The following is a 26139-nucleotide window of genomic DNA, read 5'->3' as shown; positions in this document are numbered from 1 at the left end:
AAATCAATGTGGTGTCCGTTACCACTGTCCATCCGCATCTGCTGCGTCGTGTACTCTCATCGAAGTAGTAAGCCCTGATCGGTAGTAATCCGCCGCTTTGATCGCACAACACGTCGGCATGCAGTTCGAAGCTGTATTGCATGGGTGTAGCGCACATATTCCTTCAGCCAAGGCTGAGAGATTTCCTTGGATGTTCATTTCTGAATCGTATCCTCATTTTTTTTTGTATGGGCATCAAAACCTCCAACGATCGCATCCAAGGATCTCCACTGAACTACCTGGCGCTTAAGTCCCCTATAAAACGAGACATATTCCTCAAAAAACGTAGCCCGAACCATCATATCTCTTCGACCTCTTCCGAACATTTACAAGACATCAGAGAATCCTTTCATTCACCTGAATTTATTCTGCATCCATGGCTCCACGTACAGTGGCCCTTCTTCTATCGATTGCTCTGCTGGCTCCAGTCGTATTCAATGCCTCGTACGCGGTACCCGTTGTTTCAAGAGACACTTCTCTCTCGGTTCGATCAAACGGGGCACTTGTAAGACACGAGGTCCCCAACAATGAAGGCTTCCATCGCCTTACTCGCCGATGCGACGACGATAACGATGACGATGACGATGACGACGGTGATGATGATGATGATGACGACGACGACGGCGACTGCGATGACTACGATAATGATTGCCATAGACTAAGACGGCATCGCCATCGTCGCGAGAGACCCCGTGTCCTTCGCGTGCCCGAGCCGATCAAGGTTCCCAGGCCATTCCCTGTACCAGCCCCTTTCCCGGTCCCCCAGCCCGTGCCAGCCCCAGTCCCAGTGCCAGCTTCGGTTCCCGCTACACCGCCATTCGGTGGTTCAGTTTCCTTTGGATTTGGCGGCGGATTTGGAGGACCCATTGGTCCTGGCGGTCCTGGACCTTTTTAAAGGTCATTGACAGGGAGCAAACTCACGGTAGATAGGAGAACATTTGCAGCAGAGTAATACCCAATCATGTAATGTATACTCGCGCCATGGAAAAATAAATACACGAACATATAGAAACCCTCTGCAACGTGGCTATAGCTTGTCAAGGTCCTCTTTAGTCACTGTGAATGCGATGTATAGTTCCTGGCGGAGCAGGTCTTTGGACCTTTGGGACCTCACGATGCTCTGACTCGATGTGAATGCAGTCACCCAGGGCTGCTCAGCCCCGTCTGGTTGTTTACAATAAAAAGGCCATGGTCTGATGCGCATTTCTTTTTTCATCACCACTTTTCTGTCAAACATATACACCATGGCCACTGTTGTCATTGCTCAGAAGGCCGCAGTCCTGCCATACGGTATGGCTTCTGTTCCCATGCTGTCTTGCACTCGCAAACGCGCCTCTTGTCCTTTACTTAGATTTCAACAAGGTATACAAACATATGTTGACACCATTGCTTCTTGTGTTGCTTCGCTTCTTTAGCACCCATCGTGCTCGCTGCCGCACTCAACAACCCCACCGTCGTCAAGGTCGAGTACAAAAACGTTGCTACTCTTGCTGAGCATAACAATGCCACCGCTGCATTGACCGCCGACGGGTACTTGACCGAATCCTATCCGTTCTTGATCGACAGCAACGCTTCGAGTACTGATACAACTGTGATACTGATAAGCAGACAATCGTGCTTTCTATGTTAGATCAACTTTGACCGCCGTCAGCGCCATCCTCCGCTACATTGTTCGCTCGCACAAGAACACTCTTTACGGATCGGACCCTGCCTCTACCAGCTTGGTATGGCCCTCTGACGACCTAGGAGTTTTATTTTTTTATTTTTATACATACTTGTCAGGATGATATGGATGACTCGATAATGAGGCAGGAAGCATTGCTGACCATTTACAATTTCTTGTGGACATTCAATATAGATTGACGACTTTATCGACAGGAGCCAGGATATCATCAACACCTCGGACTTCAAGACCTTGGATGTGATCTTGCAGCAGCTGAACCACCACTTGACTCTTCGCAGCTACTTTGTCGGCTACAAGGTCTCTGTAGCTGATATCGCCATTTGGGGTGCCTTGAAGGCCAACGCTATCTTTGCTCGTCAACTCAAGACTGGAAAAGATCTTGGCGTCTATCTTGCCCGCTGGTTTAACCACATCTCGGCTCAGGCCTTTGTCGCTGTCGCGCTCGCAGACCTTGCCAAGGTTAATGAGGGCACCAAAGTTGTAAGTGCGGATTGCCATTTGAGATTTCGAAGTACAATTTTGCTGTGCATCAAGGAGTGGATGTTGCTACGGGGATCACGCTCGTTAAGTACCTAACAACTGGCGCGATTTTCTTTACCTATCATGGCAATCAAGGCCAAAGCCGATCAGGGTTCATTTGATATCAACTTGATTGGCGCTGAAATGGGCAAGGTCGTCACTCGTTTCCCCCCAGAGCCCTCTGGTTATCTGCATATTGGACACGCCAAGGCTGCTCTGTTGAACAAGTACTTTGCAGACCAATACAACGGGCGCCTCATTGTCCGTTTCGATGACACCAACCCCACGAAAGAGAAACTCGAGTATGAGCACTCAATCAAGGAGGATTTGCTCTTGATCGGCATTGACTCGTCGGTCGTCACCTATACCTCGGACTACTTTGATCAAATTTACGAGTTTGCGCTCAGATTGATCAAGGAGGGCAAGGCCTACTGTGACGACACCAGTCAGGAGCAGATGCGTGCCGAGCGTATGGACGGTATTGCCTCCAAGAACCGCGATCTATCTGTGGAGGAGAATCTGCGCCGCTTCGAGGAGATGAAGAACGCCACTGAGTTTGGCCAATCATGCTGTCTTCGTGCCAAGATCTCCGTCGATAACCCCAACAAGGCCCTCCGTGATCCCGTCATTTACCGCTGCAACCTCATCCCCCATGCGCGTACTGGGTGAGTCGATATTTTCTGCCACTTATTTGATCTTTGTCAACCAAAAGGAGTATGTTTCTGACAATGTTTCTTATTGCCTTTTATGCAAAATAGGGACAAGTGGAAGATGTATCCTTTGTACGATCTTGCGTGCCCTGTTGTCGACTCTCTTGAGGGTGTCACGCACGCTCTGCGCACGGACGAGTACCACGATCGTAACCCTCAATACCAATGGTTCCTCGACAACCTTGGCCTGCGCCAGGTCCACATCTGGGAGTATAGTCGCCTGAACTTTGTGTACACGCTTCTCTCGAAGCGCAAGCTGACCTGGTTCGTTGATCAGGATCGTGTTTCTGGATGGGATGATCCTCGTTTCCCGACCATTCGCGGTATCCGTCGTCGTGGTCTGACCATGGAGGCCCTCAAGACCTACATCTTGATGCAAGGAGCCTCGACCAACTTTATTACGCTGGAGTGGGACAAGCTGTGGGCTGTCAACCGCAAGCAGATCGATCCCATTGCTCCTCGTCACACTTCTGTCGACGCCCAGAACAAGGTCAAGGTCACAGTTGCTGGAGCCGAGCCCTACAACTTCAAAGAAACTCCTCGCCACAAGAAGAATGAGGCTTTGGGAAACAAGAGGACGTTCTACGGCCCTACTATTTGGATGGACCAGGCGGACTGCAAGGAGCTCGAGGTGAACGAGGAGGTGACGCTGATGGACTGGGGCAACGCGTTTATCCGGTCGATCGAGAAGAACGCCGAGGGCATTGTCACTGGTGTTCAGGCCGAGCTTCACTTGGAAGGAGATTTCAAGAAGACGAAGAAAAAGCTGACATGGTTGGCGAATGGTCCTGAGCTGGTGAATGTCGAGTTGATGGATTACGACTATCTGATCACGAAGAAGAAGATGGAGGAGGACGACGAGCTGAAGGATTTACTCACCCCCGTGACAGAGTTCAAGACCGAGGCCATTGCGGACGGCAATGTTGCGGAGTTGAACAAGGGCGATATCATCCAATTTGAGCGCAAGGGATACTACATTGTCGATGCTGTTGCGACGCCAAGCACACCCGCGCGTTTGATCTTGATCCCCGACGGCAAGGTCGCGTCGATGACCTCGAAGGCTGCGCCCGTCTCGCAGGCTGAGCTCAAGGATGCCAAGAAGAAGAAGGAGAAGGGCGCTACTGCTTCTGCAGATGCCAAGGCAGGTGCTGCTGCCCCTGCGGTCTCGGGCAAGAAGGCCAAGGCCGCCGCACACGCCGCTGCTCAGAAGCCCGTCCCGACTTGGACTGGACCAGGCCCCAAGCCTGATGAGATTGTTGAGCTCGAGGCGAAAATCGACGCTCAGGGATTGAAGGTCCGTCAGCTGAAGACCGACAAAGCAGATGCGGACCAGGTCAAGGAGGCGGTTGACGAGCTCTTGGTGCTCAAGAAGCAACTTCCTGAGCGTATTGAGGCCCTTCAGCAGTTAGCTGCCGCTGCCTCTGCTGCCGCCGAGAATTTTAGTCTGTAAAGATACAACAAGACTCGTATTATTAATTTTTTTTTTCTTTGTCCTTGTTCATATGCACATACAAATAAACTCTTGATTGGGTTGCAAAAGCAGAAGAAAGGAAATAGTTTTACTTGTGTATGAGTATGTATATAGTACAGAGATAATAATGGCAAGATGCAGAGAGAAGACTAATAAAAACAGAAAGCAAAATAAAATAAAATAAATAGACTAAATGGATAAAGAGTAATGGAGGGTTTCTACTATTACTCCTCTTCCTCCTGGATGGCCGCAGGAGCCGCGCCTGAACGCTTGCCCATCGCGACCGCCATACTCTGTCGTCGACTCGAATACGAATCCCGCTTTGCGCCAGTGGCCGTGCTATCGTATGAATGATCCATCCCCCCATGTCCATGTCCGTGTCCATGGGCAAGCCCACTGCTACTCGAAACGCCCGCTCCGCCCAGCCCACCCAATCCCCCAAGTGCAGCACCTCCGTATTCCCGTTTCGGGAAGAAACCCGTTCTTGGACGTGGGTTAATCTTCATCGCTGCCGTGGCCTCATACCCCGCATTCGGTTGATGTTGGTTCTGTTGGATCTTCATCAATTGCTCCCGCTGCAGCTGCTGGAAATTCTGTTGCTGCTGGAGCGTCATGTTCGCCATCGAGCCCGTGCTATTCCTGTAGCCGCGTCGACGGCCCGCAAACGCATTGGGCGGGCCCGTCGTCGAGGAGAAGGAAGATGAGCCGCCCATTCCGGTGCCGTGACGTCCTCCAGGTGGGGTTAATCCCGTCGAGGAAGACGAAGCAGAAGAAGAATCCGCCTGGCTCGGGACCGCGGGTACATCTCCTGCAGCAGAAGCTGCTGGCAACCCTGGTTTCGAAAGACGTTTCGCAGCAAGGGGCTGGAATCCGGTAATGACCTTCCGGGGAGTGCTATCACGATACTCTCGGATCTTGGCCTGGTTCGAGAAATGCTGATCGAACGTAACCAACGGTCGAGAGGACGGTGAGGGAGGCGAAGTCGACGAGTCTGGGCCACCTCCGATGTTATCCTCAGTCGTCAAGTTTGAACCCCCGGTATAAGAGAAGCTCGACCTTGGAGGAGGATAGCTAGTCGAGAGTAATGTCGTCTTGGGCTCCTCGAGCAATCCTTGACCCCTGTCTATTGAGCGACCGAGAGAGTCATCGCCCGTCGACACTGGCACTGGCACTGGCACTGGCACTATGGTTGCAATCGTCGATCCTGAGCTGCGTACAGAGTCTGGACGAATGGGTGCTGGTGAAGGTGGAGGCGAAGGGATCAGACTGCATCCATCTGCAAAGTCCAACCGAGGCGCATCTGAATTAAACAACGGATCCTCATCATCCATCACTGACGTAGTCGTAGTGATCGTCGCAGTATCCGTGACCTGAGATCCATGCTGGTTCTCCCCTTCGGCATTGGCAACTTGGGTCAAAGATGACGAGGCTGATAACGAGGGCGAAATCGTAGCGATATCCGACTTTGAGGCCAAAGGATCTGTCGAGCTAGAAATCCTCTTATGCTGTCGAATCTCTGAGCCAGAACTGCCTACCTCAGCAGTCGAACTCTGGAATCCTCGTGGCTGTTGACCCTGAAACGATGTGTGTGATGGATAAGCATCCCTGCGCCGATTTGCCCTCCCCTCCTGGCCTGACCCAGATCGAGAAAGGTTACCCTGTTCACGCTGCTTCTCCTGCATTCTGTCGAATATGGGTGATCCTCCAGACAGGTCCCTAGGGGTGCCATGGTCCCTATACCTATCCTCGGCCGAAGCAGATATCGATCCTCTGGGGCTCGAAGCACCTTCATCATGGCTCACTCGAGAACCGTAGACATATGCAGCACGTTCACGCTCCATCTCCCCTCCACGACGAGGCTGGGCTGGCGACGCTGTTGGCGACTGGAACGTGGTCTTGGTCAACGAAGCCCTTGACAGATTCAGCGACGATTTTCTAGATCCAGATCCTGTACTATCCAGCGTCAATCCAAAGATATTGCGGTCCCGCATGCTGCTGCTGCTGCTCCTCCGACTGCTCATGCTTCCAAGGCTGGCTCGTTTAGAAGCAGGGACTGGTACTGCCGCTGTGGAAGATGTCGCATGAGGACTAGGTGGATCTGAGCGATCGATGCTCGAAGCCGCTGATTCGCTCGACTTTCGACCAAGCGACGCTGCCGTAATGCTTGTCCTGCTTGTCGTGCGTTTTTTGGGCCGAACTTCGTCCTGAATGATCACTCCATCGCCAAAAGACCTTGCCTGCGCCGCACGCATCGCGGATGCGTCATTATATTTGCTGCCATCCATCAATGGCACCATATCAGAGGGGTTATCGATATCCTTAGAGGAACGCGTGAACGTGGCTCGGGACGTAGAGTTTGGGGTCATTGCAGCCGATGATTTGGAACTAGAGGAGGACGTTACTCTAACCAAATGTGACGGCTCATCATGTCTACTGTCCCTACTATTCTTGAGGCTCTTGGTTAGGCTCTGGCGCTTTGAAGACTCTTGTGGAGAGTTGCTCTGCATGGGGAACTGGATCGGCTGCTGGACAAGAGGTGAGGATGGCGCAGACCTCGAGGGCTTGAAAGAGGAGAATGCGGTCATCAGCGATGGCATCGATGCCTTGGACGCCTTGATTGATGGTTTCCGTGGAGCATCCTTGTTGGTCACCAATGCATCTTTGGGCTGAGGTCCTGTCATCATCGGGGTTGGAATTTGAAGTGAGGGTGCGGATTGTTGTTTGGAAGACGTCGATAGCCGCCTTGTATGTCCGCTCTGTCCAGCCTGATAATTGTCTCCACTGGTAGGAGGAGCAGCGTTGCTGGAGGTCATGCTACTACTGCCCTTGCTCGATTTCTCCGCTTTCTCTGAAGACTTTGACTTCTTCGAGCCCGAGCTGTGCGCGCCCGTGGTCTTCTTTCGCGATCCACTGGATTTGAGATGGTTGTTCGCTGTCGCCGCAACAGCTGCGGCAACAATGTCGCTAATCTCGCCCTGGCGCTGAAGGCCATTCTTGGACTGAACGGAAGTAAGCGTCGAAAAAGAGCTGGATCCACCTGATACGCGTGGCGACGAGGGAGGTGAGGGCGAATGGGCGCGCTCCGGAAGAGCCGGCTGGTTCACTAGGGCTGCTGCTGCCGCGGCTGCCGCAGTAGCGCGCTGTCTTTCCTCGGGCGTAATCTTTGCAGATGAGGATGAAAACGAAGCGAGTCGTTGGCGAAAGCTCATGGTCGGGGCAGAGGTCGCCAAATTTGATGCTGATTGTCCACCACTGGACGTCAGGGATGACGACGAGGATCCCTGGCTGTTAGGCGACTTCCAGATGGGCTGGAAAAAACTGGCAGGTATGGCGGGTATCTGGGGTCTCGCGTCCTCCAAGGAGGACGTTGAAGACTTGGTCGTGGTCACAGGCACCGGGATAGTCTCCGCTGTCGAAAACGATCTGTTGTTCAGGCGCTTGGGGACCTTGGCCGCATTCTGTACTACTGGTGACTTGTTTAATACTGTGCCCGTGGCGCTCTCTGTAATCCATGCCACGAATCCCTTGTTTTTATGTGGGGTTGGCGTGGCGTCGGGATCTGCGGAATGGTCGTCATCTGCAAGATTCTCTGATGAGGCCGCTGCTCTGACCGCTGTTGACGCTGTTGTAGCATGTCCTGTTTCCATGACGAGCGAGCTTGTGCTGGCGGATTTGTACGAGACGGCGTTGAGGGGTGAGTTGGCGACTTGCTGTTGCAAGAGGTGAGGATAGGGGTGAGCAGGCGGTGCCGGCAATGGCTTCGGGGCTATCGTCGTTACATAAGTGGTTGCAGACGATGTGGAAGACGAAGCCGATGCTGTTGATCCTGCAATGTGTTTGGGCGGAATAGGCGACGGAGGATAGGGCGACGATCCTTCTCCATCGCTTGCTGTGCTAAAGAATCTGTCCTTCAACGAATGCAAAATACCTTTGCTCTTCCTTCGAGGCCTCTCTGCAGGTATGACGGGGCCTTCTCTCTCTGCGAGTTCCCAGGATGAATGCGGGGTGGACGAAGTCGAAACGGAGACACCGCTATCCTGCACAGGTCGTTCAGCCTTGGAGGTTGAAGACTGAGCTGCAGAGGCGGTCTGCACAGAATCCGCTTGAACACTAATGGGCGGCAGCTCCTTCGTCTCGAAAGGATGAACACTGCCCTCCATAGGTTGTACCACTCGCTTCTTTTCCTTCTCCAGCTGCTGCAGCTCCATCTTGAGGAGCTCCATCTCGAGTTTGTATTGATCCAATTGTACCTTGACGTCAGTCGTTTGTTGTTGAAGATCCGCGTGTTCCTGTACTTGCTGTTGCTGTTGCTGCTGTTGTTGCAATTGCTGGTGTAAACTTGCTTGAGGCAACAGTAGATTCGTCTGGCTAGACGAGGGACTTGGATCTGACATGGGTCTTGGAGACCTCTTGCCGTTCTCCATCATCATCAGACCTCCAGGATTGCTTCCGAATACAACCGCTGCGGGTCCATCCATAAGTGCGATGCTCTGCTCCCATTCCAGCGTGGTTCCATTGTCAATCGCCCGCCGCCTGACCTGGTCCACGAGTAAGCACCAGAGCCCATATCCTGGGTCGCACGATTGTGCGGGGACGCCTTTTGTGAAAATCTCCTGATCAAACCCGATTTTCGTCAGAGCGAGCAACAATCTTTGCTCGTACGCATTGGCTGGAAAAGTACCTGTGGAAGCTGAACGCACGATCTGAGAGCCATCCACGCCTGATTCGTAACGCGGAAAACTTTTATTGACCATGGGCGAGGGTGACGGAAGCGGCGATGACATAGGTGAGGGGGCTGCGGTCCCTCCTGGGATTGTTGCGCGGAGGCCATCGCTCATAGGGTTAAATGTATAGGGCGATTGATTTCCCCATGCGCCGTAAGGGTGCTGAGCCAGTGGCGAAGCGAGTTGAGGCGATGATCCATAAAAGTTATCGCCAGGTCTTTGAATCGACTGTACTGGATGGATTTCTCTCTTAGTTAAAGATCCCTGTCGTCCATGGTGTGGTTCTCCTGCATGAAAATCCTCGTCCGCTGCAGCGTTATCGTTGTTCTCCGTGCCTTCCTCATCGTCATCTGGATGTGGTGTCCACCAAGCATGATTTAGGATTTGTTCAACTGAAAATCGTTCCTTTGGTTCCTCTTTCAAAATGTTGCGAATCAGATCTTGAGCATCTAGTAGATTGATAGTATAGAAAGGTAAACATGTCAGCGTTACGATGCGAGAGATAATTTCATCCGCAAAGATATAGCTGAATAGTCATGCACAATGTACCTGGAGAGAAGAGATCGCTAGGCATTTCGTAGTCGAGATCGACGATCTTGTCCTGTACTATCGCCTCATTGTCATCATCAAAGGGTAAGTATCCCGCCAGGAGCGTGTAAAGGATTACGCCCACAGACCAAATATCCGCCTCTGTTCCATACGCCATTCAAAATGAAAATTCGAATATTAGTCCTTCGTACTTCGTTTGAGGTCTTTGCGCGCGAAATGAATACCCTCGCATTCCGCATAACTACAAAAACGTACCTGGTCCTGAATATTTCTTGCCGACGATGATTTCCGGCGCAGTATAAGCTGCTGACCCGCAGTAGGACTCGAGCAGCTTTTTGGACTCACATTCGCGCGTGAAACCAAAGTCTATGAGTTTGATGTTGTTTTGGCTGTCGAGCAAAATGTTTTCGAGCTTCAGATCCCTGTGGACGATCTTACGCGAATGGCAGTACTGGATTGCGAGACAGATCTGTCGGAACCAGCGCTTGGCCAGCGCAGGGCGACAGCGCCCATCACGAATTAGAGCTTCCAATAGCTCGCCGTTAGCGCAGTACTCGGTGACCAGGTAGATCTTGGACTCTGTGGTGAGGACCTCGTGTAGATGGGCGATGTTTGGGTGGGACAGACAGCGCCAGTGATAGATCTCTCGGGTGATGATGCTCGCATGAGTCTTTGCGACGATCTTGATAGCGACCTGCTGTCCTGTGAGGGCGTGCGTTGCCAGCTTGACCTTTCCATACGTTCCTACAATGCAAATACAGAACGGCCAATGCGTTGAGGTTAGTCCATGGTCAGCCGCTTGCTTATTGTGTAATTGGTCCGTTTGGTTGTGCTTTGTGCTTTGGGTGAGGTAGCACAAAAGACAGGCATAATTCCAATTCCAATCTCAGTTACAATTCCAATTGCAATCAATACAACACAACACCAGCAGTTGACTGCAGTAATACATCCTGCCATCGACACCATTGACAGGAGTAGCACCAATGAGTAAAACTGTTGCTGCTGCAGTTGCATCTGCAAGATGTTGTCTTCTCAAATAAAATATAGCATAACCGTCCATGGTATCCATGCATAACTTTTTTTGCTCCCAACCCCAATTGCCTGCAAATTCAAACGGGCTCTCTACGTCCATTAATCCGCCAGAGAAGATGAAAGAGAAGAGGATGAAAAATGAGAGAAGGGGCCACGGTGGGCATGTGTTTGTGCTCATGATCCTCGAGGAAGTAATACGAGCACCTATGTCTTCTTAGTGATAGACTAGTCGTATTGTCCACAGTCCACACCCATATTCATATTCATTGCCATGCCATGTCATGCCACGCCTGATTCGTTCCCTTCTCGCACCCCTTGTTCATGTTCAACCATGTCGTACACATAGTTTATTGAAAAACAAACCACCGAAGTATGCACGAATACGAGCACGATAGCAGAAAACATGAACGAATCATGCGCCTCATATTCCTTCTCCCTCCACCATGCGTCTGCCGTGGCATGCCGCGCTATGCCGTGCCATGCGATCTGATTTGAGGAATATTTCGTGCCCAAGAAAAAAAATGAAGCGGACCACAGACGCCATAACACAAGCAAGTTGGAACAAAATGCACCTTACCTTGTCCGATGGCTTGTCCGAGGTGGTAATTGCCAACGACCTTGACTTGGCTTGACTGGAGATCCTTGAAGAGATCATTCAGGTCTGCTGCAAGCTACGTTAAAGTTGGCATGGAGAGTGTATTGGGAAGGATAATGTGTTAGTAAAGTCAAATGCAAATGACAAAGATGGAATGCGATAAAATGATCCCATGCAAGAATTGAGGAGAGCAGTTTTGAGCTAAACAACCATGTCAGCATATTGGAAAAAGAGGGGGGGGGGGGGCGCCAGCATACAATAAAGGGGAACTGGGAGGCGAAACCATTTGGGGAACTGGCATTGGAGAAAAGGATACTGCTCGCCGATACTAGTTGTAAAGGCGATGTGTGTGATATGAAAAGGGGACGTTTTGGGGGGAAACGATTAACAGACAGGCAGTGCTGGAAAAGGAGAGGCGAGGCATAGGATGAAGTTGCAAGGAGGTGCCTAACCAAGCTAGATAGGGAGCAAAATGCGGAAGTGTCTGTTTGAGCAGTAGGAGGGCTTCAACTGGGTCTGGAGTAGTGGAAACAGGGAATATGAAAGGCAAGGAGGCTGGTTGGGGTTGGCTTTGTGGTGATGCTGTCCTACCCTTTGTGACAAGGGGGTTTGGTGTATTTTTGCAGGCTTCAAGAGCGAGTGGAGCAGAATGCAATGTTGAAGTCGTTAATTGTTACCTTTGCCCTCTGGTTACGGGCTGATGGCCTATTGGAGCCCATCCCGCTTCAAAAGCACGTCTGAGTAATGGTGTCGGGAATCGTTTTGAAGGAAGGGGAGAAGAAGTAAGGCGGAGTGGAGTGGAGTGGGGTGTGACAGGGTTGAGTGTTCCTTTTTCTTCCCGACGAGAGACAAGAAGGTCTTTCTATTCCCTCGAAAAGAACGACGAAGGGTTGGCGATAGTCTAGTAGGTTATGAGAAAATTCACAACTTGAATACGATGCAAAAAACAAGATGGCGATGGGGTGAAAGTGTCTATGAGGATGCAGGATGGCTGTGTTCAATCGGATGTTGAAGAGTGTGATGGGTCATAAGAAAAAGAAATATGCAAATAAAGTAAAGTAAAATAAAATGAGATGGATGGGAGAGGATGAGGATGAGGATGAGGATGAGGATGAGGATGAGGATGAGGATGAGGATGAGGATGAAGGATGGAGTGAAGGGCGTGGAGGGGGAGGAGGGAGGGATGAAAGACAAGAATAATCAAAAAAAAGACTTCATTCCAAAGAATCAGCCGTCTGTAATGGAAGTGAGGTTGTGAAAAGGGAGGACGGGAGGGGTGGTACAAAAACGAAAGTCGTTAAAGGTATGCGACGGGACAGACTACGGAACATGGTTCAGCAACGAGCTGGATGCCCGTCCATACTTCGGTGTTCCCAGTCTTCTTTTCTTTTTTCCCGCCCAAGTTGCTGAACTACAAGGCGACTTGACCCGGGCTGAGTTGGGTCCCTTCCCTGCCCCCACAGCCATAACACTGCATTACATGTAGCCACTCTATCCAACACCCCTGTCCCCCCATCTATCTCTGCCCGAGGCTTTTTTAGGGCGTTAAAGTCTTGGCATTGAAACGATAGATGATCCCCGGGTGCACAGCCCTCAGAGTACAGGAAGCAATAAAAACGGCAGCCTTTTTCTCATCCTGCACAACTCTATCTTTGAAAATCAGATCTCATTTGAAATCGCACCCATTCCACTTCTTCACCAACCGGCTCACCCCTACACCCAAAGTGTTCGTCCTTCCCCTCCAACTGCTGTCTTCAATTGCAACTGAGGTGTAATTGCAATTGAAAATAGCTATACCCTGGCGTCTATATCCCAGCGCCTCTCTCTCGTTTTTCAACAACCCTTGTTCGTGCTTATAGTCTCGCATAATGAAAAAACTTCTAATTGTCCTGATCGATGACCCTGCTCTCGACAAGTCCAGCACCGGCTGCTACATGCCTGGGGACACCATCGCAGGTAAAGAATAAGAACGCTATCTGCAATCGACTTAAAGTGTCCGTCCCATCATGGCTAGCGCTATGCCGCAGTTTATTTTTATGATTCACCAATCGCTCTAATTACCCCGAAACCGTTTGAACCAGGCGCACAAATAGTAACCAACAGTATCGACGTTATTAATAACGATGTCAATGATCTCAATGATGCCTCGCTCTACTAGGCAATGTCACCTTCCACACGTCGTCCAGCATCAAGTACACATGTATCAAGATCCGCTTCGCTGGAATCGTGTCAACAAAGGTCTCCAAGACCACCGAGGATGTCTATGTCCTCAACCAGCAAGTCGTCCTCCTCGGCAACGCCAATAACGCATCAGAGTTCGCCCTCCAAAAGGGCAAGTACAGCTGGCCATTCGAGTTCTCAGTACCATGGCAGCACATCCCTTCCTCCGGCAAGGTACAGCCCCACCTCTCTGTCTCCCCATCGTGGACTATCCTTTGGATAATCTTTTATTAATTGCTCTTCCTCTGCTGCATATAGTATCGACATGGTGCGGTCAAGTACACGCTGACAGCAACCGTCAGCTCAAAAACATTCCTCGGCGGCATGCAGGAGACCGAAACCAACCAGACCGTGCAGCTCAAAGATCTCATCAACTGCAGCCAAGAGCCATACTCTAATCCAATTTCCGTTGTGGGCTCAAGCAACACCAAACCACAGACCAACAAGCCTAAAAACCTGGCCTCTGCCACGGTGCAGCTCTCTCAATCGGCCTACATGAAGGGCCAGCGGCTTCCTATCACGATCGATCTCGCGCATACAAAGGGTATTCAGCGGGATCCCGGGTGCTGGATTCAACTCTTGCGAAAGGAACGCTACCACGCGGGCGAGTATGTTTTATAGTCGATCGCTGTTCTATTTTCTTGCAGCTCGCTCTAGTTGACCAATTATGATGTTTCTTATAACCTAGGCACGACAAAGAGTACACCCATATTTGCGGCACGGCTACAGAAGCGCTCTATGTGGATTCAGGAACAAACAGAGGAAAGATTCTGACCCATCTAAATATTTCCGATGATGCCCTACCGACCATGACTACCACGAGAATCATCTCGATGGAATACCGCCTTCTCATCTTATTCGATATGCGTCTGCGGACGGGGTTCATGGAAGGGAGAGCACGTCGCACTGTCAACAGGAAGCTGCGAACAAAGCTCCTGGCCGCACCTGGTGGATTTGAAATCGAGGTCCCAGTCATTATCGGCACCGCCTCTGAGAACCAATACAAACCAAGGCTGAATCCCTTCGATAAAACCAGCAGCAGTGGCAAAGACATTAACACCCTTGTCACGTCCGTTGTCGCAGCTACTTCTCAGCTTTCGCTCCCTTCTCCCCCCCACAGTGTGGCATCTCCAGGGCTGATCACGGCGTTCGATTTGGCCGCATCCCCACCGCTATCGCCAGTTCCAGGCACAATTTCACTTGGCCACAAAAATCAGACGCCTTCATACACTCCGCAGACGCAATATAGGCCTATTGGGGCATCAGAAGGCTCTCCTGGGTATAACAAGCTGCCGTTATCCTACCGAAGACAAGCTAGCGAACCTAACAATTGCGCCACACAATCCACAGTATCCACTTCCCCTGACAGGAGTAGATCTTTATTCACGCATAGTGCTGTCTCTACAGCCCACAATCCCTGCGTGAAACCGCTTCTATCTCTTCCTTCGCCTCCTTCGCCTCCTTTGCCTCCTTTGCCTCCTTTGCCTCCTCCGCTTCCGTCTACACCAACTCATGCTCATATATCCTCGGCGCTTTCAACAGCACCCTATGCCTTACAAGAACCTTCAGATATCTCTCAGTCGCACTACTTTGAGCCATCATCCTCTGCTTCGTCTTCGTCTCCACTGTGTCCCTCAGGGCTGCATCATCATTCCGCGGCTATGGTGAGCTCATTTAATGGCTCGTCATCATCTATGACAGGGTTGAGTGCGCACATTAGTTCCAGCGATTACCTCTTAGAGAAAGTATCTCCTTCGCTCCAGAGACATCTCCATATTCAGCCCCCAATGAGCATTCAAGTGCCCTCACCATCTGCACCTCATGCAGTAGATCTTGGGATGGGTCCTGCATCCCCAGAGATGTTCAGCCGACGTGTTTCACATAACTTCAGTCTATGGGGTGCGCCGTCCTTGTTAATGTCCAATGGCGACAGTAGCGAGGCTCACGCTCACTACGGCTCATCACAACAGCCATCAAGATCAGGAGATGGATTCCAAGGCCCCCAGGGCTCTTTGTCAACTGGGCAGACGGGTATGCAGCCGTATCCGCCAGCTAGTGTCTCCATGCCATTACACTCTGCAGAAACACCACGTCCACCTCCTCGTAACCCTCAAGAGATCCTGGATAATTGGCATCCTTCTATGTGAACGAGTGCATGGCAGTAGCCCGACAGGCAAACACTACCCCTCCGTATATGCCGACTACATTGAACAATAAAATACGCTCTCCGGTAACAGATTCGATCGCAAAGCCAATAAGGACATCGTGGGAAAAATCCTACGATTGTGAGAAAAAAAAAGTTGTTCCCCACATTCCTGCCATCACCCTTATTTCTTTTTTCTTCATCCCTCACTCCATCCCATCTCATTCCACCCGCTTCACCTGCACCTATACCCATTGCTCCATTTCATCCACCTGAAGCATTCCTGCTCTTCTCATTAACCGCATTTTTCCTCATTACCGCTTCTCCTCTCTCATCCCTTCCCTAGACACACACGCACATTCATCCTTGCTAATGCCAATGGTACTGACGCTTTCTGGATCTGCTCTGCTCAGCTCCGCCTCCAGGATCTTTCTCCAGCAGCGGGCGCCTGTTAAGGTATAGCTCTACAGTATACCTTGCCACGCCTATTATTATACCTACTATCTTCCAATGGCTACACTTGTCTAACCCTCATAACTCTGAATGATCGTTTAGCACTTGCACACGAGCGTGAAGAACCAATATGCAGCAGCTTCTAAAGCCAATTCGCCCCCTCCTGCTGAGGGATTCATGCCCGGTGTTGCCAACTCAAAGCTAATTAAGAACACGCATCACGAAGCCTTGAAGAATCCTGAGCTTGCCAGCGTCGCCAATGGTAGCCAACGTCTACAGATGTCATTTAATTGCGTTCTTCCATGTCATCAACTAACTGTCAATCTAATAATGTATTATGTTCCCAGGAGAGACCAAGAAGATGAACACATTCCAGGCGGTCAACGATGCCATGGGTATTGCCCTGGCTACCGACAATACTGCCTGTGTCTTTGGAGAGGATGTGGCCTTTGGAGGCGTCTTTCGCTGCACAATGGGCCTCGCAGAGATGTTTGGTATGTTGAAGTTCAGCTTTTTACTGCCCATTGTATAACTGAGCAGATTTAGACTGATGAGGATGTTACTTTTTTCATTTTGTTTCATATAGGTCGCGATAGGGTTTTCAACACGCCCTTGACAGAGCAGGGTATTGCTGGATTCGGTATCGGTATGGCCGCCATGGGTTCGACCGCCATTGCCGAGATCCAGTTCGCAGACTACATCTTTCCAGCCTTTGACCAAGTAATTCTCTCTGTCCATGCGCGCTCCCATCGTCACGTTGATTTCTTGGCACCGCTACTACCAGCATTGACATCCTCTACTTTTTTTCTTGCTACTTAGCTGGTCAACGAGGCTGCCAAGTATCGCTATAGATCTGGTGGCGAGTTCAATGTCGGTGGATTGTGTATTCGAACCCCATGTGGTGCTGTCGGACACGGTGGCCACTACCACTCGCAGAGTCCCGAGGCCTACTTTGCACACACGCCCGGTCTCAAGGTCGTGATCCCACGCAGCCCCATCCAGGCCAAGGGTCTACTCCTGGCTTCTATCCGTGACCGTAATCCCGTCATCTTTATGGAACCCAAGATCCTTTACCGTGCCGCAGGTAACAAGGACGAATTCAAATCTCAGCAAGTCGTGATATGACAAAATAATCCCTGCGGCACGCGACATCTGACATATTATCCTTTATCTGTTCATTTGCGTCCCTATCACTATCCGCAGTCGAGATGGTTCCTGTGGGTGATTATGAGTTGCCGTTGGGCAAAGCCGAGATTTTGACCGAGGGCAAGGATCTGACGATTGTCGGATGGGGCGCACAGCTCTACGTCCTCGAGAACGCGATCCAGCTGGCCAAGTCGAGGATGCCGGGCCTGTCGGTCGAGTTGATTGACCTCCGTTCGATCTTGCCCTGGGATGTCGAGGCCGTCTGCAACTCTGTAAACAAGACTGGACGTCTCTTGATCGCCCACGAGGCCCCCAAGACCCAGGGCTTTGCAGCCGAAATTACCAGCACTGTTATGGAAAGGTAAGACATCCCTCGACTTATATGTAAACATGCGACTATGGGTATATTTCCGCGCCGTCGATGCCAGGGTCTCACTGACCATCCATCCCTGATTTTTTTTCTGCATAGATGCTTTTTGCGTCTAGAGGCTCCCATCCAGCGTGTGACCTCTTATGATATTCCTTTCCCATTGATCTTTGAAAAGTTCCATGTCCCCGACATGATCCGCTGCGTTGAGGGTATCGAACATGTCATGAAGTTCTAAGACGTGTGCTAAAATAAAATTGATATAGTAAACACATTGAACCTTCATTGCAATTTCATTTTATCAGTCTCGACATGTACATTCACGTAATAGACGCGGCCTATTGAAGCGCTCAGCTCAATACGCAATGCCAAAAAAAATAGTCGGTTTATTTATGGGCGAATAAATACGGGCATTGATGTCCATCACAGGGCGCATCCACCACTCCTTGACCAATATGTGAATGAAGAGAAGGCCCAGAAGAGTACGTCCGCTCGCTTTCCTCGCTCTCCCTCTCTCTCTCTCGCACACATGCGCTTTCTCTTCCAATTCAGCAGTACCCAAGCGAGGCGAACTCTATCGGCTACTTGACCAAACGGCTAACCCATTGCTCCATGTCGACATCCTCCTGTTCTGCGCGAATGTAGTATGCGTGGTTCTATTGTAAGAAAAATGAGCACATTAGTACAAAGGCACAAATACGCGCACGGTGCGACCCAGAATGGGGAAGGTGGGGGAACTTACAGCTAACATGTCGGGTGATGGTCTTGACTCTACGTTCTTGGCCAAACTAATTGTTTGCGAGGCATTTGGTTAATTAGTATGTGCCATTACCACTAGTCCAAAGAATCCGGGGCATTTTTTTTCCCTTCTATTCCCCATTTTCAATCCTCGGCCATGTTCCCATTACCATATGTCGACAAAATTGCAAAAGTCTTCTGGGAAATTGCTACGGGGGAGTGTGGGCAAGGGCTCGTTCACGATATGCTGAAGTAGTTCCAAAATCGTGAGCGATTTGCACTCGGCATCCAGTGGGAACCTTCCAAGCGCCAACTCCATGAGCGTGATGCCTAGTGACCAGACATCCGACTGTACACCATAGTTCCATCCACGGATTCTTTCAGGCTAAGTTAAACAAAGCAGCAACAATGAAAACAACGGTAGGTGAATAAGGAAGTGTATAAGAAAGAGAGAGAAAAAAGATTCAATATTCAATATCGAAATCGCGGAGCCTGATCCTCTAATTGTTTCCAGCACGAAAAAAGCAAGGGCTTGTTGTTGCACCCATCCCTCACGTACCGACATGTAGTTGCTGGTTCCAACAAATGTATTGGCAATCGAGTTGACAAGTTGTCCAGAGACACCAAAGTCGCAGATCTTGACCATTCCTGTAGAGTTGATAAGGATGTTCGAGGGCTTGAGATCTAGAGTGAGCGGAAAGAGTATTTGGGTTTTTAGCAATGAACCCTACAAAAGCTTTGGCTTGGTGTGACAAGCGATACGGCCAAGAGCTTTTTTTTTTTTTTTTTTTTTTTCTTGTTACCTCGATGGACAATCTTGTGGTTATTATAAAGATAGCTCAGACCCTTGAGAACCGAGACCGTGATGAGGCCGATAACATCCATGGGAAAGGAGCCGTTCTTTGCACAAATGCCGTCCAACGCTCTATAACAAAATGGTCCAGTCCATAGCACGAGTAGTATCATACGAATGAAGCATAAAAAAGAAAGAAAGAGAGAAAGAGCAGCAGATGAGTCCCAGCTGTTGATTTGCGTTCCTTCAATGTTGCCTGTGCCCGTCCCTCAAATAGCTCGTATCCCCTTACCCGACGTCCATGTACTCCATGCAGTAGGAAATTTCACTCTCATGTAAAAACGCGCCATAGAATGAGACGATATTGGGGTGATTGCAGTCGTGCATGATCTGGAGCTCGCGCAGGATTTGCTTCCGGACTGCAGGTTGAGCATCGATATGGATCACCTATACATGAAGAGAGCAGTGTGAAGGAGAAAGTGTGCTTCCATGTGTCAGCGGCATGATTGCCAGAACCGATTGATGACTCTGTTTTTCTACCGGACGAATAGTAACATACCTTTCGTGCCATGATAGCCTTCGTGGGCAGATGGATCACACGGCTGACCGTGCCGCCATTGCCAGCACCGAGCTCCTCCAGGGTTTGCAGGTCCTCGCTCCTGAGATCCAGCTTGAATTCAACGCCGAGCTCGAGGTCCGGTAGAGGCTCCCTGCGCGAAAATTGTGATGTTCCTGCTCCCGCCACTGCTCCTGCGGGCGCCTGACCTCGAGCCACCGGCAAGTTGTGCAGATGGGCGCTTCCGCCTGGGGGTGCATTTACGTTCGCGGACTCGTCAAGTGCCAGGTTCTTGAAGTTTCTCTTTTTGCGGATCGTACCGGGCGAGATCATGACGACAAGTGAGAGATGATAGATATGACGGACAGATAGAGCGGATGAGTTCTTATTTGAGACTGTATACGAAAGTACCGGCCGCAACGTATAAGATGAAGAGCTATTGAATGAGGAAGAGGAGAGTGCCGGGATGTGAAGAGGAGGATGGAGGATGAGAGAGGGGGTCAAAGACTCAAGATGATGGAGCAATGAGGGGGAACACTCTGTCCCTGGACAGCTCTCTTTGTGCCACCCACCCAACCCACGCATACAAACACCCACTCAGACGCTCGTTGGCGTAAACACACAAGAATGTTAGTCATTTTAGAGCGTCCACACACTCCTACGAGCACCCACCGCAAACACACACCCCGCCCTGTCAGCGCATAGCAGTCAGTCTATCTTACATTAACGTCAAGGATTAAGGCAAGCAAATTGATAGAGATACGTATCCTGCTTTTGGATTGGCGGTGAATAGCAAACATTAACGGGTTTCTATATATCCTTGGCTTCCTAAAACCAGCTTGCCTCTCGGTATATGGCAGCTAGCTCCAGGCAACCTTTATCAAGGACTAAAATTGCGCCGAGACATTTGATTTTGGCGCCGTGTGGAGGAATAAGGTTGTCTAAGCAAGCGGTCTTGATGGAGACGTGAGCAATGTCCATGTCGTGTTGGCATACAATATCACCATGAACTTGTATGTGTTATGGCTGATGAAAAAGACAATGGATGCGCCTAATACGAATGTTTATTCAGCGACAACATCTGTTTTTGTCCTCAAACACATCGCCGCGTCTCCTCTCAAGTTTAGGCGACAATCTCCTCCTTCTCGTCAATGACCTCCTCGATCCACTCGTCAACCTCCTCGGCCTCCTCGTCATCCGCGCTTGCAGATATCTGCTGTCCAGCCGCAGCACGGTCAGTGGCCAAGTCAGCCTCAACGCGCTTGCGCCAGTTGGTCCAGTCCTCGAGCAGCTGACGACGACGCTGGCGCTCGGCACTCGAAACCTGCGAAGATGACTCCATATCCTGCTCGTCAAAGCGGACGCTGTACTCGCGTAGGTTCTTGCGAATGTTCTTAATCTGGTCCTTCGACAACAGAGTCTTGGGGCGAGGGCGCCACACGAGCTGCTTGAATTTTTCGAGCGTCTCCTTGTACAGGAGCTGGCCCTTAAAGTCCCAGATCTGGTAGCCGTTCTCCATCGTGTGTCTCCAGACCGAGGCGCTGGTTGCCACAAAGCGGCCAGAGGGATCCCACTCAATGTCTGTCACACCATAGTGCTCGCCCGAGGCCAAAAGCTGCAAGTACGCTGCAGGGTCCTTTTCTCCACCCGTTGGCACCTTGGCTGCAGCCGACTCAAGAGGCTCAAAATCGAGATCATAGAATTCGAGGTCCCAGACGGTCTGGGAACGAAGCGTGGCCAACAGAACGTTGCGACCCTTGGGCGACCAGAAAATGGTGTTGCAAGACTTGCCCGGCAAAGTCTTGATGACCTTGAACGACTGAAGCGTATCCTTGCCCTTGCCCTTGTCTAGGTAGTAGAAGCTAGCAGAAGTCTTGAGGGTGGTCGAACCGGGGGTTGCGGACGTGAAATTAGGATCGCTGGTGGTGATGACCGCAAAGCGCTCGCCCTTAGGTTCCCAAGCAAAGGCCAAGATTGATTCCTTGACCTCGACGACTTCGACAGGGATGTCCTTTTCACGGATACGGAAGATCTCTAAGTTCGAGTAGGTGACCTTCTTGTTCTTAGTGTGGCGATCGACCTTGACGCAGAGGAAATCGCCCTGGCTTTGCCAATGCAGCTTGCAGTCGTTGACATTGAACAAGTTCTTGGTGCGAATAATCTCCTGGCTGGGAATATTGAGGAGGGTCACACGGGCAGGCTGGTTGTCAATCTCAGGAGTCCAGTAGGCAAGCATGTCCTCCTTGACCTTGCCAGACTTATCGGCGGTGGAAGAGGGGGCCCACTCAAAGTCGACGACACCATCAACCTTGATACTCTTCTTGTTCAAAAGACCCATACTGGGTGCCTCATACACAGAGATCTGCGATCCAGGAGTGACACGGGCAAAGTAGCGTTCGCTGGGCGACCATTTGAACACGGGCCAGGAGACGGTTGAACGAGTGCTAGGGCCCTGGGGACCAAGCGAGGGGAAGGAACGGAGAAGAGCCCCCGACTTGACATCCCAGATAACAATTTGATTGCCCTCGTCCTCGGGGCCAAAGGGTCCATCATAGTTCTCCTCAGGCACGACGATGGGCTCGTTGCTCCAAGTGACGAGGAATCGCTCATTAGGCGAATAGTCGATCAGCTTGACTCCAGGGTGGACAAAGCGAATAATCTTCTTCCATGACTCGCCTCCCCAGAGAGCGACACCCTGGGCATGGAAGGTAGTCAGATAAGATCCAAGAGGTGACCATTGAATGTAGGTCTCGGTCCAGTTAGACTTGCTGTGGGCAACCTGGGCCTGCTCTTTTTGCATGTTCCAGAGAACCTGGACTTCATTGTGGCGATAGATGACCATCTGGTCGCGACCGAGCTCATCAGCCAACCAAGACTTAAGATGCTCCTATGAAGCCAGAGTGAGATGGTATCAATCAGCAATTGCTCCTCACTTAAACGTTCATCCGTACATCCTATTGCGTTCATGCGTTTTGTCATAGATGTACCTTCTCGACAAACTCCTCCTCGGGGGGTGCATGAAACTCCTCTTCGACCGAAGAGTACTTCTCGACATCTGTGAAGCGGTTGACAGCCAGGGTGTGGGATTTGTCCATCTTGAAGCCATCAATCAACTTTACAGCAAGCGAGGCCTGTTCAGCGGTCTCAAACTCAATAAACATGAATCTATAGGACAAGAAATAGAAAGGGTTAGCGAATACTGCGTACAATTGACGGACCACTATAAGGATAAACAGCAGTGGTGCGGTGATGAGTTACCCTTTGCTCACAAGTTTGCCTTTTTCGTTGTGGGCCTTGGGCATGACAAAGTGGTTATCCCTGATCTCGCCCACGTTTTTGAAGATCTTGCGGAGAAACTGGATCAGCTTCTCTTCCTTGTTTTCATCGACGATGGGGATGTTGTCAACGACAACGATATTATCGAAACCCTCCTCGAAGGAGAGCTGGTATCTTTCCTCGATATCTGAAAAGTCGAGGTCCTCCTCATGCTCAGGGAGGTTGCTGGGATCGAATCGTGCCATGGTGGGATTAGATGATAAGGCGAGGAGAAGTAGTAGATCAAGCAATGGCATCGTGTTGTTTTTGTTTTTTAGACACCGCGCTACCCGCCGCATCGCCGCATCTATGACGTCACAAAAATTAGCAAGGCCCTAGTGCAACTACAGGGGGTTTGCTTAACAAAATATTCATAATTGACAAGGTCTAACCAAATAAATCAACCAGCACAGGTCTCCACAGAACAGCTAGAAAGAAATGAAGATACAATGTGAAAGACAGCGTAGTATAGTATAGTATGGGTCTAAAGAATAGCATATCCTGCAAGTAGCACCAAACCTTAGGTCTATCCGAGGTTTTCACGGTAGAGTAATGACACGTTGAGTGTGCCTAGGCACGTTGCTCCAAACTTATTTACTGCTACCTTTGCTACCTTATTGTTCTACGCTGCTGCATTGCCCTCTAATCCCCTCGCTTCACTAGTATCAATCTCAGTACATCCAACGGATGCCTTTAGTCCACCCTATCAATATAAAATAAACGAGTCTAATGATGATGGTGGTGTCCGGAGCCATTCCCCTTTTTCTTGCCTTTCCTCTTATCCTCTTTTTTCTTGGCCTCATTGGAGCCATTCTTCAACTGCTGCCCGTCTTGATCCTTGATCACATCCGTATCCTGAATATCCTCCAACTTGTTATATAGCAGATTTCGAGTCGTCCCTTGGTTATTGGGTGATAGGCCATCGATGATGCCTTGCGTTGAGTACCTGATCAAGTCTGCATACAGGTCGTGCGCGTCGCTATAGGTATTTCCTGCACCGAGGAACAGTGCTGCCACTCCAGCAACATGCGGAGACGCCATGCTATATCGCCATGAGAACGATTCAATTATTTATTAATCAAGAAAACGTCTAAGTGCCTGTGTCCTCTTTGGCCACTGCATATAACAAATCTTATGATCTCATTGAAAAGAACACTTACCTAGTACCATCTAGGACGTGAGTAGCTTCAGACGATTGGATCCAATCCGATTCAATACCCGAACCTGGTGCGAAAATGTTCACGCATTTGCCCACGCAGCTGTACCACCCCGCCTTGTCCGATCGATCCGATCCTCCAACTGCAAACGCCTCTTCTGCACCTGCAGGCGAGTACTGGCACGCATCGTCACCAGTGTTGCCAGCAGCGACAAAGAAGGGAAGGTTGTGCTGCAGGACAGCCGTGCGAACAACCTCGTTAACCGGACGAGAATATTGACCCCCCAAGGACATGTTGATAATCTTTTTACGGTTGGGGTTGCTAGCGGCATGACGGATCATGAAGTTGATACCTGCGAGAACCTGCGAGGTAGAGCCCTGTCCTCCTGAATCAAGAACCTTGATAGCCTGAATTCTCGCTGCCTTTGCAACGCCGTAATGGCGACCAGCAACAATTCCAGAGACATGTGTTCCTGTTTTTGTTTTTGAGTGTTTGTAAACGGTATTGTAGATCCATTATGTCAGAAAAGAAACTGGCAAGAGTTTTATATGAGGTATAAAATATGAGTAACGCACGTACCGTGTCCACAGGTGTCCGTATCTTTCTCTCCGGGGACAAAGTTGGCGAGATTGTGGGCGCGACCCTCAAAATCACTATGCTCTGCAAATACACCAGAGTCGATAACATACACGTCCACGTCGGCCCTGTTATAAACATAAAATGACATGTATAAAGCCATAGATAGAGAAGGTAGAGTTCGTAGTGGACGATCATGTATAGAAAGCAACTGGTCAGTCAAACTCATCGTGCTACAGGATTTAGTGAGAAACCTACAGTGATGAGTGGTTCTTACCCAGCAGAAGACATGTAGCTGTAATCACCATTGAGATTGGATTTGTGTTGAGAGATTCTAGCCAACCCCCAACTGGGCGCCCGCATAGAAAAGTACTCAAAGCGCGCACTTTGACCATTCATAACCGAGTCAATGTTCGCCTTTGGTAAGCCATCAGCCAAAGGACATGCATCCGATAGATCTGCCAGCGGATGTGGCTTTTGATGCAGTTCGCTAGGCATCCCCCAGGCCCACATCAACGTGTCCTCCTCTACATATTCGACCTCCTCCTGCGACTCCAGTTCCTTTACAAACTCTGACGAGAACTGGCCCGCATACCCTTTCCAAGTACCAAAATCGTATTCATGGTCTACCTGGTTGGGTATAATCTCTGAATCATCTTTCTGGTGCCCGTTCTCTCCAGTGGGCGGCGGCCGAACCAAGCGATTTTTCTCTGCTGCCTTTGAACGAAGGTTGACTATTCCAGTGGAATGTGACCAGTAAGAATGAATAAGAACAAATGAGGAGGAAGGAACGGGGTGAGAGGTTAACTTGTGTAGGAATTCCAGGCTACAGAATAGGGGAAAGGATAGAGACCAAAGAAGGGATATAATCATTCTAATATGTACTCGCCTACGCGCTATGTATGTAATATCTATAGCGCCTACTTCATGAAAAAAAAAGACTTACGAGAAGAGAAATCGGTGCCGTTTTTGAGCCGCACAATGTATTTATGAGGAAGAACTGTTCCACGCTGTCGACCACGAGGCCCTGTACGCGATTTGGTCTGGCCATCTGCTGTGGTTCTTATGCCAGGGCCCGAATTGACGGTCTCTTGTCGTCCGTTCTTGTCATAGCCGCGGGCCAACTTCTTGGATATGTCGACCACGTATGCCTGCGAAGAATTGTCAATCTCAGAACCCTTATCCTGTGTTTTGTCGCTACCTTGATTGGCATTGTTCCCTTCGGCCAATTGGTGCGAATACTGCTCCTGTGATCCCGGTCGCATATTGGCGGGGAGGGTCGCCTGTGCGTCTTGAAGCAACGGAGCCTCGTTGGCGAAGACGATCCCTGCCACAGCAATGCTGATAAGTAA

General features: G+C 50.3%; 8 protein-coding genes across 8 annotated transcripts; 4 read left to right on the top strand and 4 right to left on the bottom strand.

The window, feature by feature from the left end:
• Positions 1–22: 22 nt before the first annotated feature.
• Positions 23–1042, top strand: BC939DRAFT_11716 (uncharacterized protein). Its single transcript, XM_051549966.1, has 2 exons — positions 23–67; positions 432–1042. Coding segments are annotated over exons 1-2 (504 nt in total). The 5' UTR covers positions 23–66; the 3' UTR covers positions 935–1042.
• Positions 1043–1266: 224 nt separating this feature from the next.
• BC939DRAFT_441143 (tRNA synthetases class I, catalytic domain-containing protein) lies at positions 1267–4502 on the top strand. The gene is made up of 6 exons (XM_051554179.1): positions 1267–1329; positions 1455–1569; positions 1670–1763; positions 1898–2203; positions 2339–2907; positions 3001–4502. Exons 1-6 carry the CDS (start codon positions 1284–1286, stop codon positions 4400–4402), a joined length of 2532 nt encoding a protein of 843 aa, XP_051415660.1. The 5' UTR covers positions 1267–1283; the 3' UTR covers positions 4403–4502.
• Positions 4503–9507: 5005 nt separating this feature from the next.
• On the bottom strand, positions 9508–11342 carry BC939DRAFT_382802 (kinase-like domain-containing protein; the record flags this gene model as incomplete). Its single annotated transcript, XM_051551772.1, has 4 exons — positions 9508–9596; positions 9697–9837; positions 9952–10440; positions 11306–11342. Coding segments are annotated over 4 exons (756 nt in total), but the record flags the coding sequence as incomplete, so codon positions are not given.
• Positions 11343–13191: 1849 nt separating this feature from the next.
• BC939DRAFT_500066 (uncharacterized protein) lies at positions 13192–15690 on the top strand (the record flags this gene model as incomplete). The annotated part of the gene is made up of 4 exons (XM_051560008.1): positions 13192–13279; positions 13482–13717; positions 13802–14151; positions 14232–15690. 4 exons carry the CDS (start codon positions 13192–13194, stop codon positions 15688–15690), a joined length of 2133 nt encoding a protein of 710 aa, XP_051415658.1.
• A 374-nt stretch (positions 15691–16064) lies between these two features.
• Positions 16065–17890, top strand: BC939DRAFT_500065 (thiamine diphosphate-binding protein; the record flags this gene model as incomplete). Its single annotated transcript, XM_051560007.1, has 7 exons — positions 16065–16142; positions 16242–16401; positions 16487–16633; positions 16726–16859; positions 16959–17223; positions 17343–17646; positions 17755–17890. 7 exons carry the CDS (start codon positions 16065–16067, stop codon positions 17888–17890), a joined length of 1224 nt encoding a protein of 407 aa, XP_051415657.1.
• Positions 17891–18233: 343 nt separating this feature from the next.
• BC939DRAFT_500064 (kinase-like domain-containing protein) lies at positions 18234–20072 on the bottom strand (the record flags this gene model as incomplete). The annotated part of the gene is made up of 7 exons (XM_051560006.1): positions 18234–18308; positions 18395–18440; positions 18561–18775; positions 18950–19074; positions 19194–19315; positions 19476–19630; positions 19743–20072. The coding sequence occupies 7 exons, from the start codon at positions 20070–20072 to the stop codon at positions 18234–18236; spliced, it is 1068 nt and encodes a 355-aa protein (XP_051415656.1).
• A 790-nt stretch (positions 20073–20862) lies between these two features.
• BC939DRAFT_393364 (translation initiation factor eIF-3b) lies at positions 20863–23260 on the bottom strand (the record flags this gene model as incomplete). The annotated part of the gene is made up of 3 exons (XM_051552086.1): positions 20863–22626; positions 22727–22904; positions 22998–23260. 3 exons carry the CDS (start codon positions 23258–23260, stop codon positions 20863–20865), a joined length of 2205 nt encoding a protein of 734 aa, XP_051415655.1.
• A 520-nt stretch (positions 23261–23780) lies between these two features.
• Positions 23781–26052, bottom strand: BC939DRAFT_474133 (peptidase S8/S53 domain-containing protein; the record flags this gene model as incomplete). The annotated part of the gene is made up of 5 exons (XM_051558397.1): positions 23781–24096; positions 24215–24683; positions 24791–24915; positions 25065–25521; positions 25734–26052. 5 exons carry the CDS (start codon positions 26050–26052, stop codon positions 23781–23783), a joined length of 1686 nt encoding a protein of 561 aa, XP_051415654.1.
• Positions 26053–26139: the final 87 nt, after the last annotated feature.

This window comes from Gamsiella multidivaricata (genome assembly GCF_025024155.1).
Source record: "Gamsiella multidivaricata strain RSA 2152 chromosome Unknown BC939scaffold_10, whole genome shotgun sequence".
Classification (NCBI taxonomy): domain Eukaryota; kingdom Fungi; phylum Mortierellomycota; class Mortierellomycetes; order Mortierellales; family Mortierellaceae; genus Gamsiella; species Gamsiella multidivaricata.
The sequence above is the reverse complement of the archived record's forward strand: the minus strand, read 5'-3'. Positions and strand labels throughout refer to the sequence as shown.

Coding starts and splice junctions, on each gene's coding strand:
- BC939DRAFT_441143 (XM_051554179.1), top strand. CDS start 1,284: ATGGCCACTGTTGTCATTGCTCAGAAGGCCGCAGTCCTGCCATACG. Junction 1,330..1,454: donor GGCCGCAGTCCTGCCATACG/GTATGGCTTCTG, acceptor TCGCTTCTTTAG/CACCCATCGTGCTCGCTGCC. Junction 2,908..3,000: donor ATCCCCCATGCGCGTACTGG/GTGAGTCGATAT, acceptor TATGCAAAATAG/GGACAAGTGGAAGATGTATC.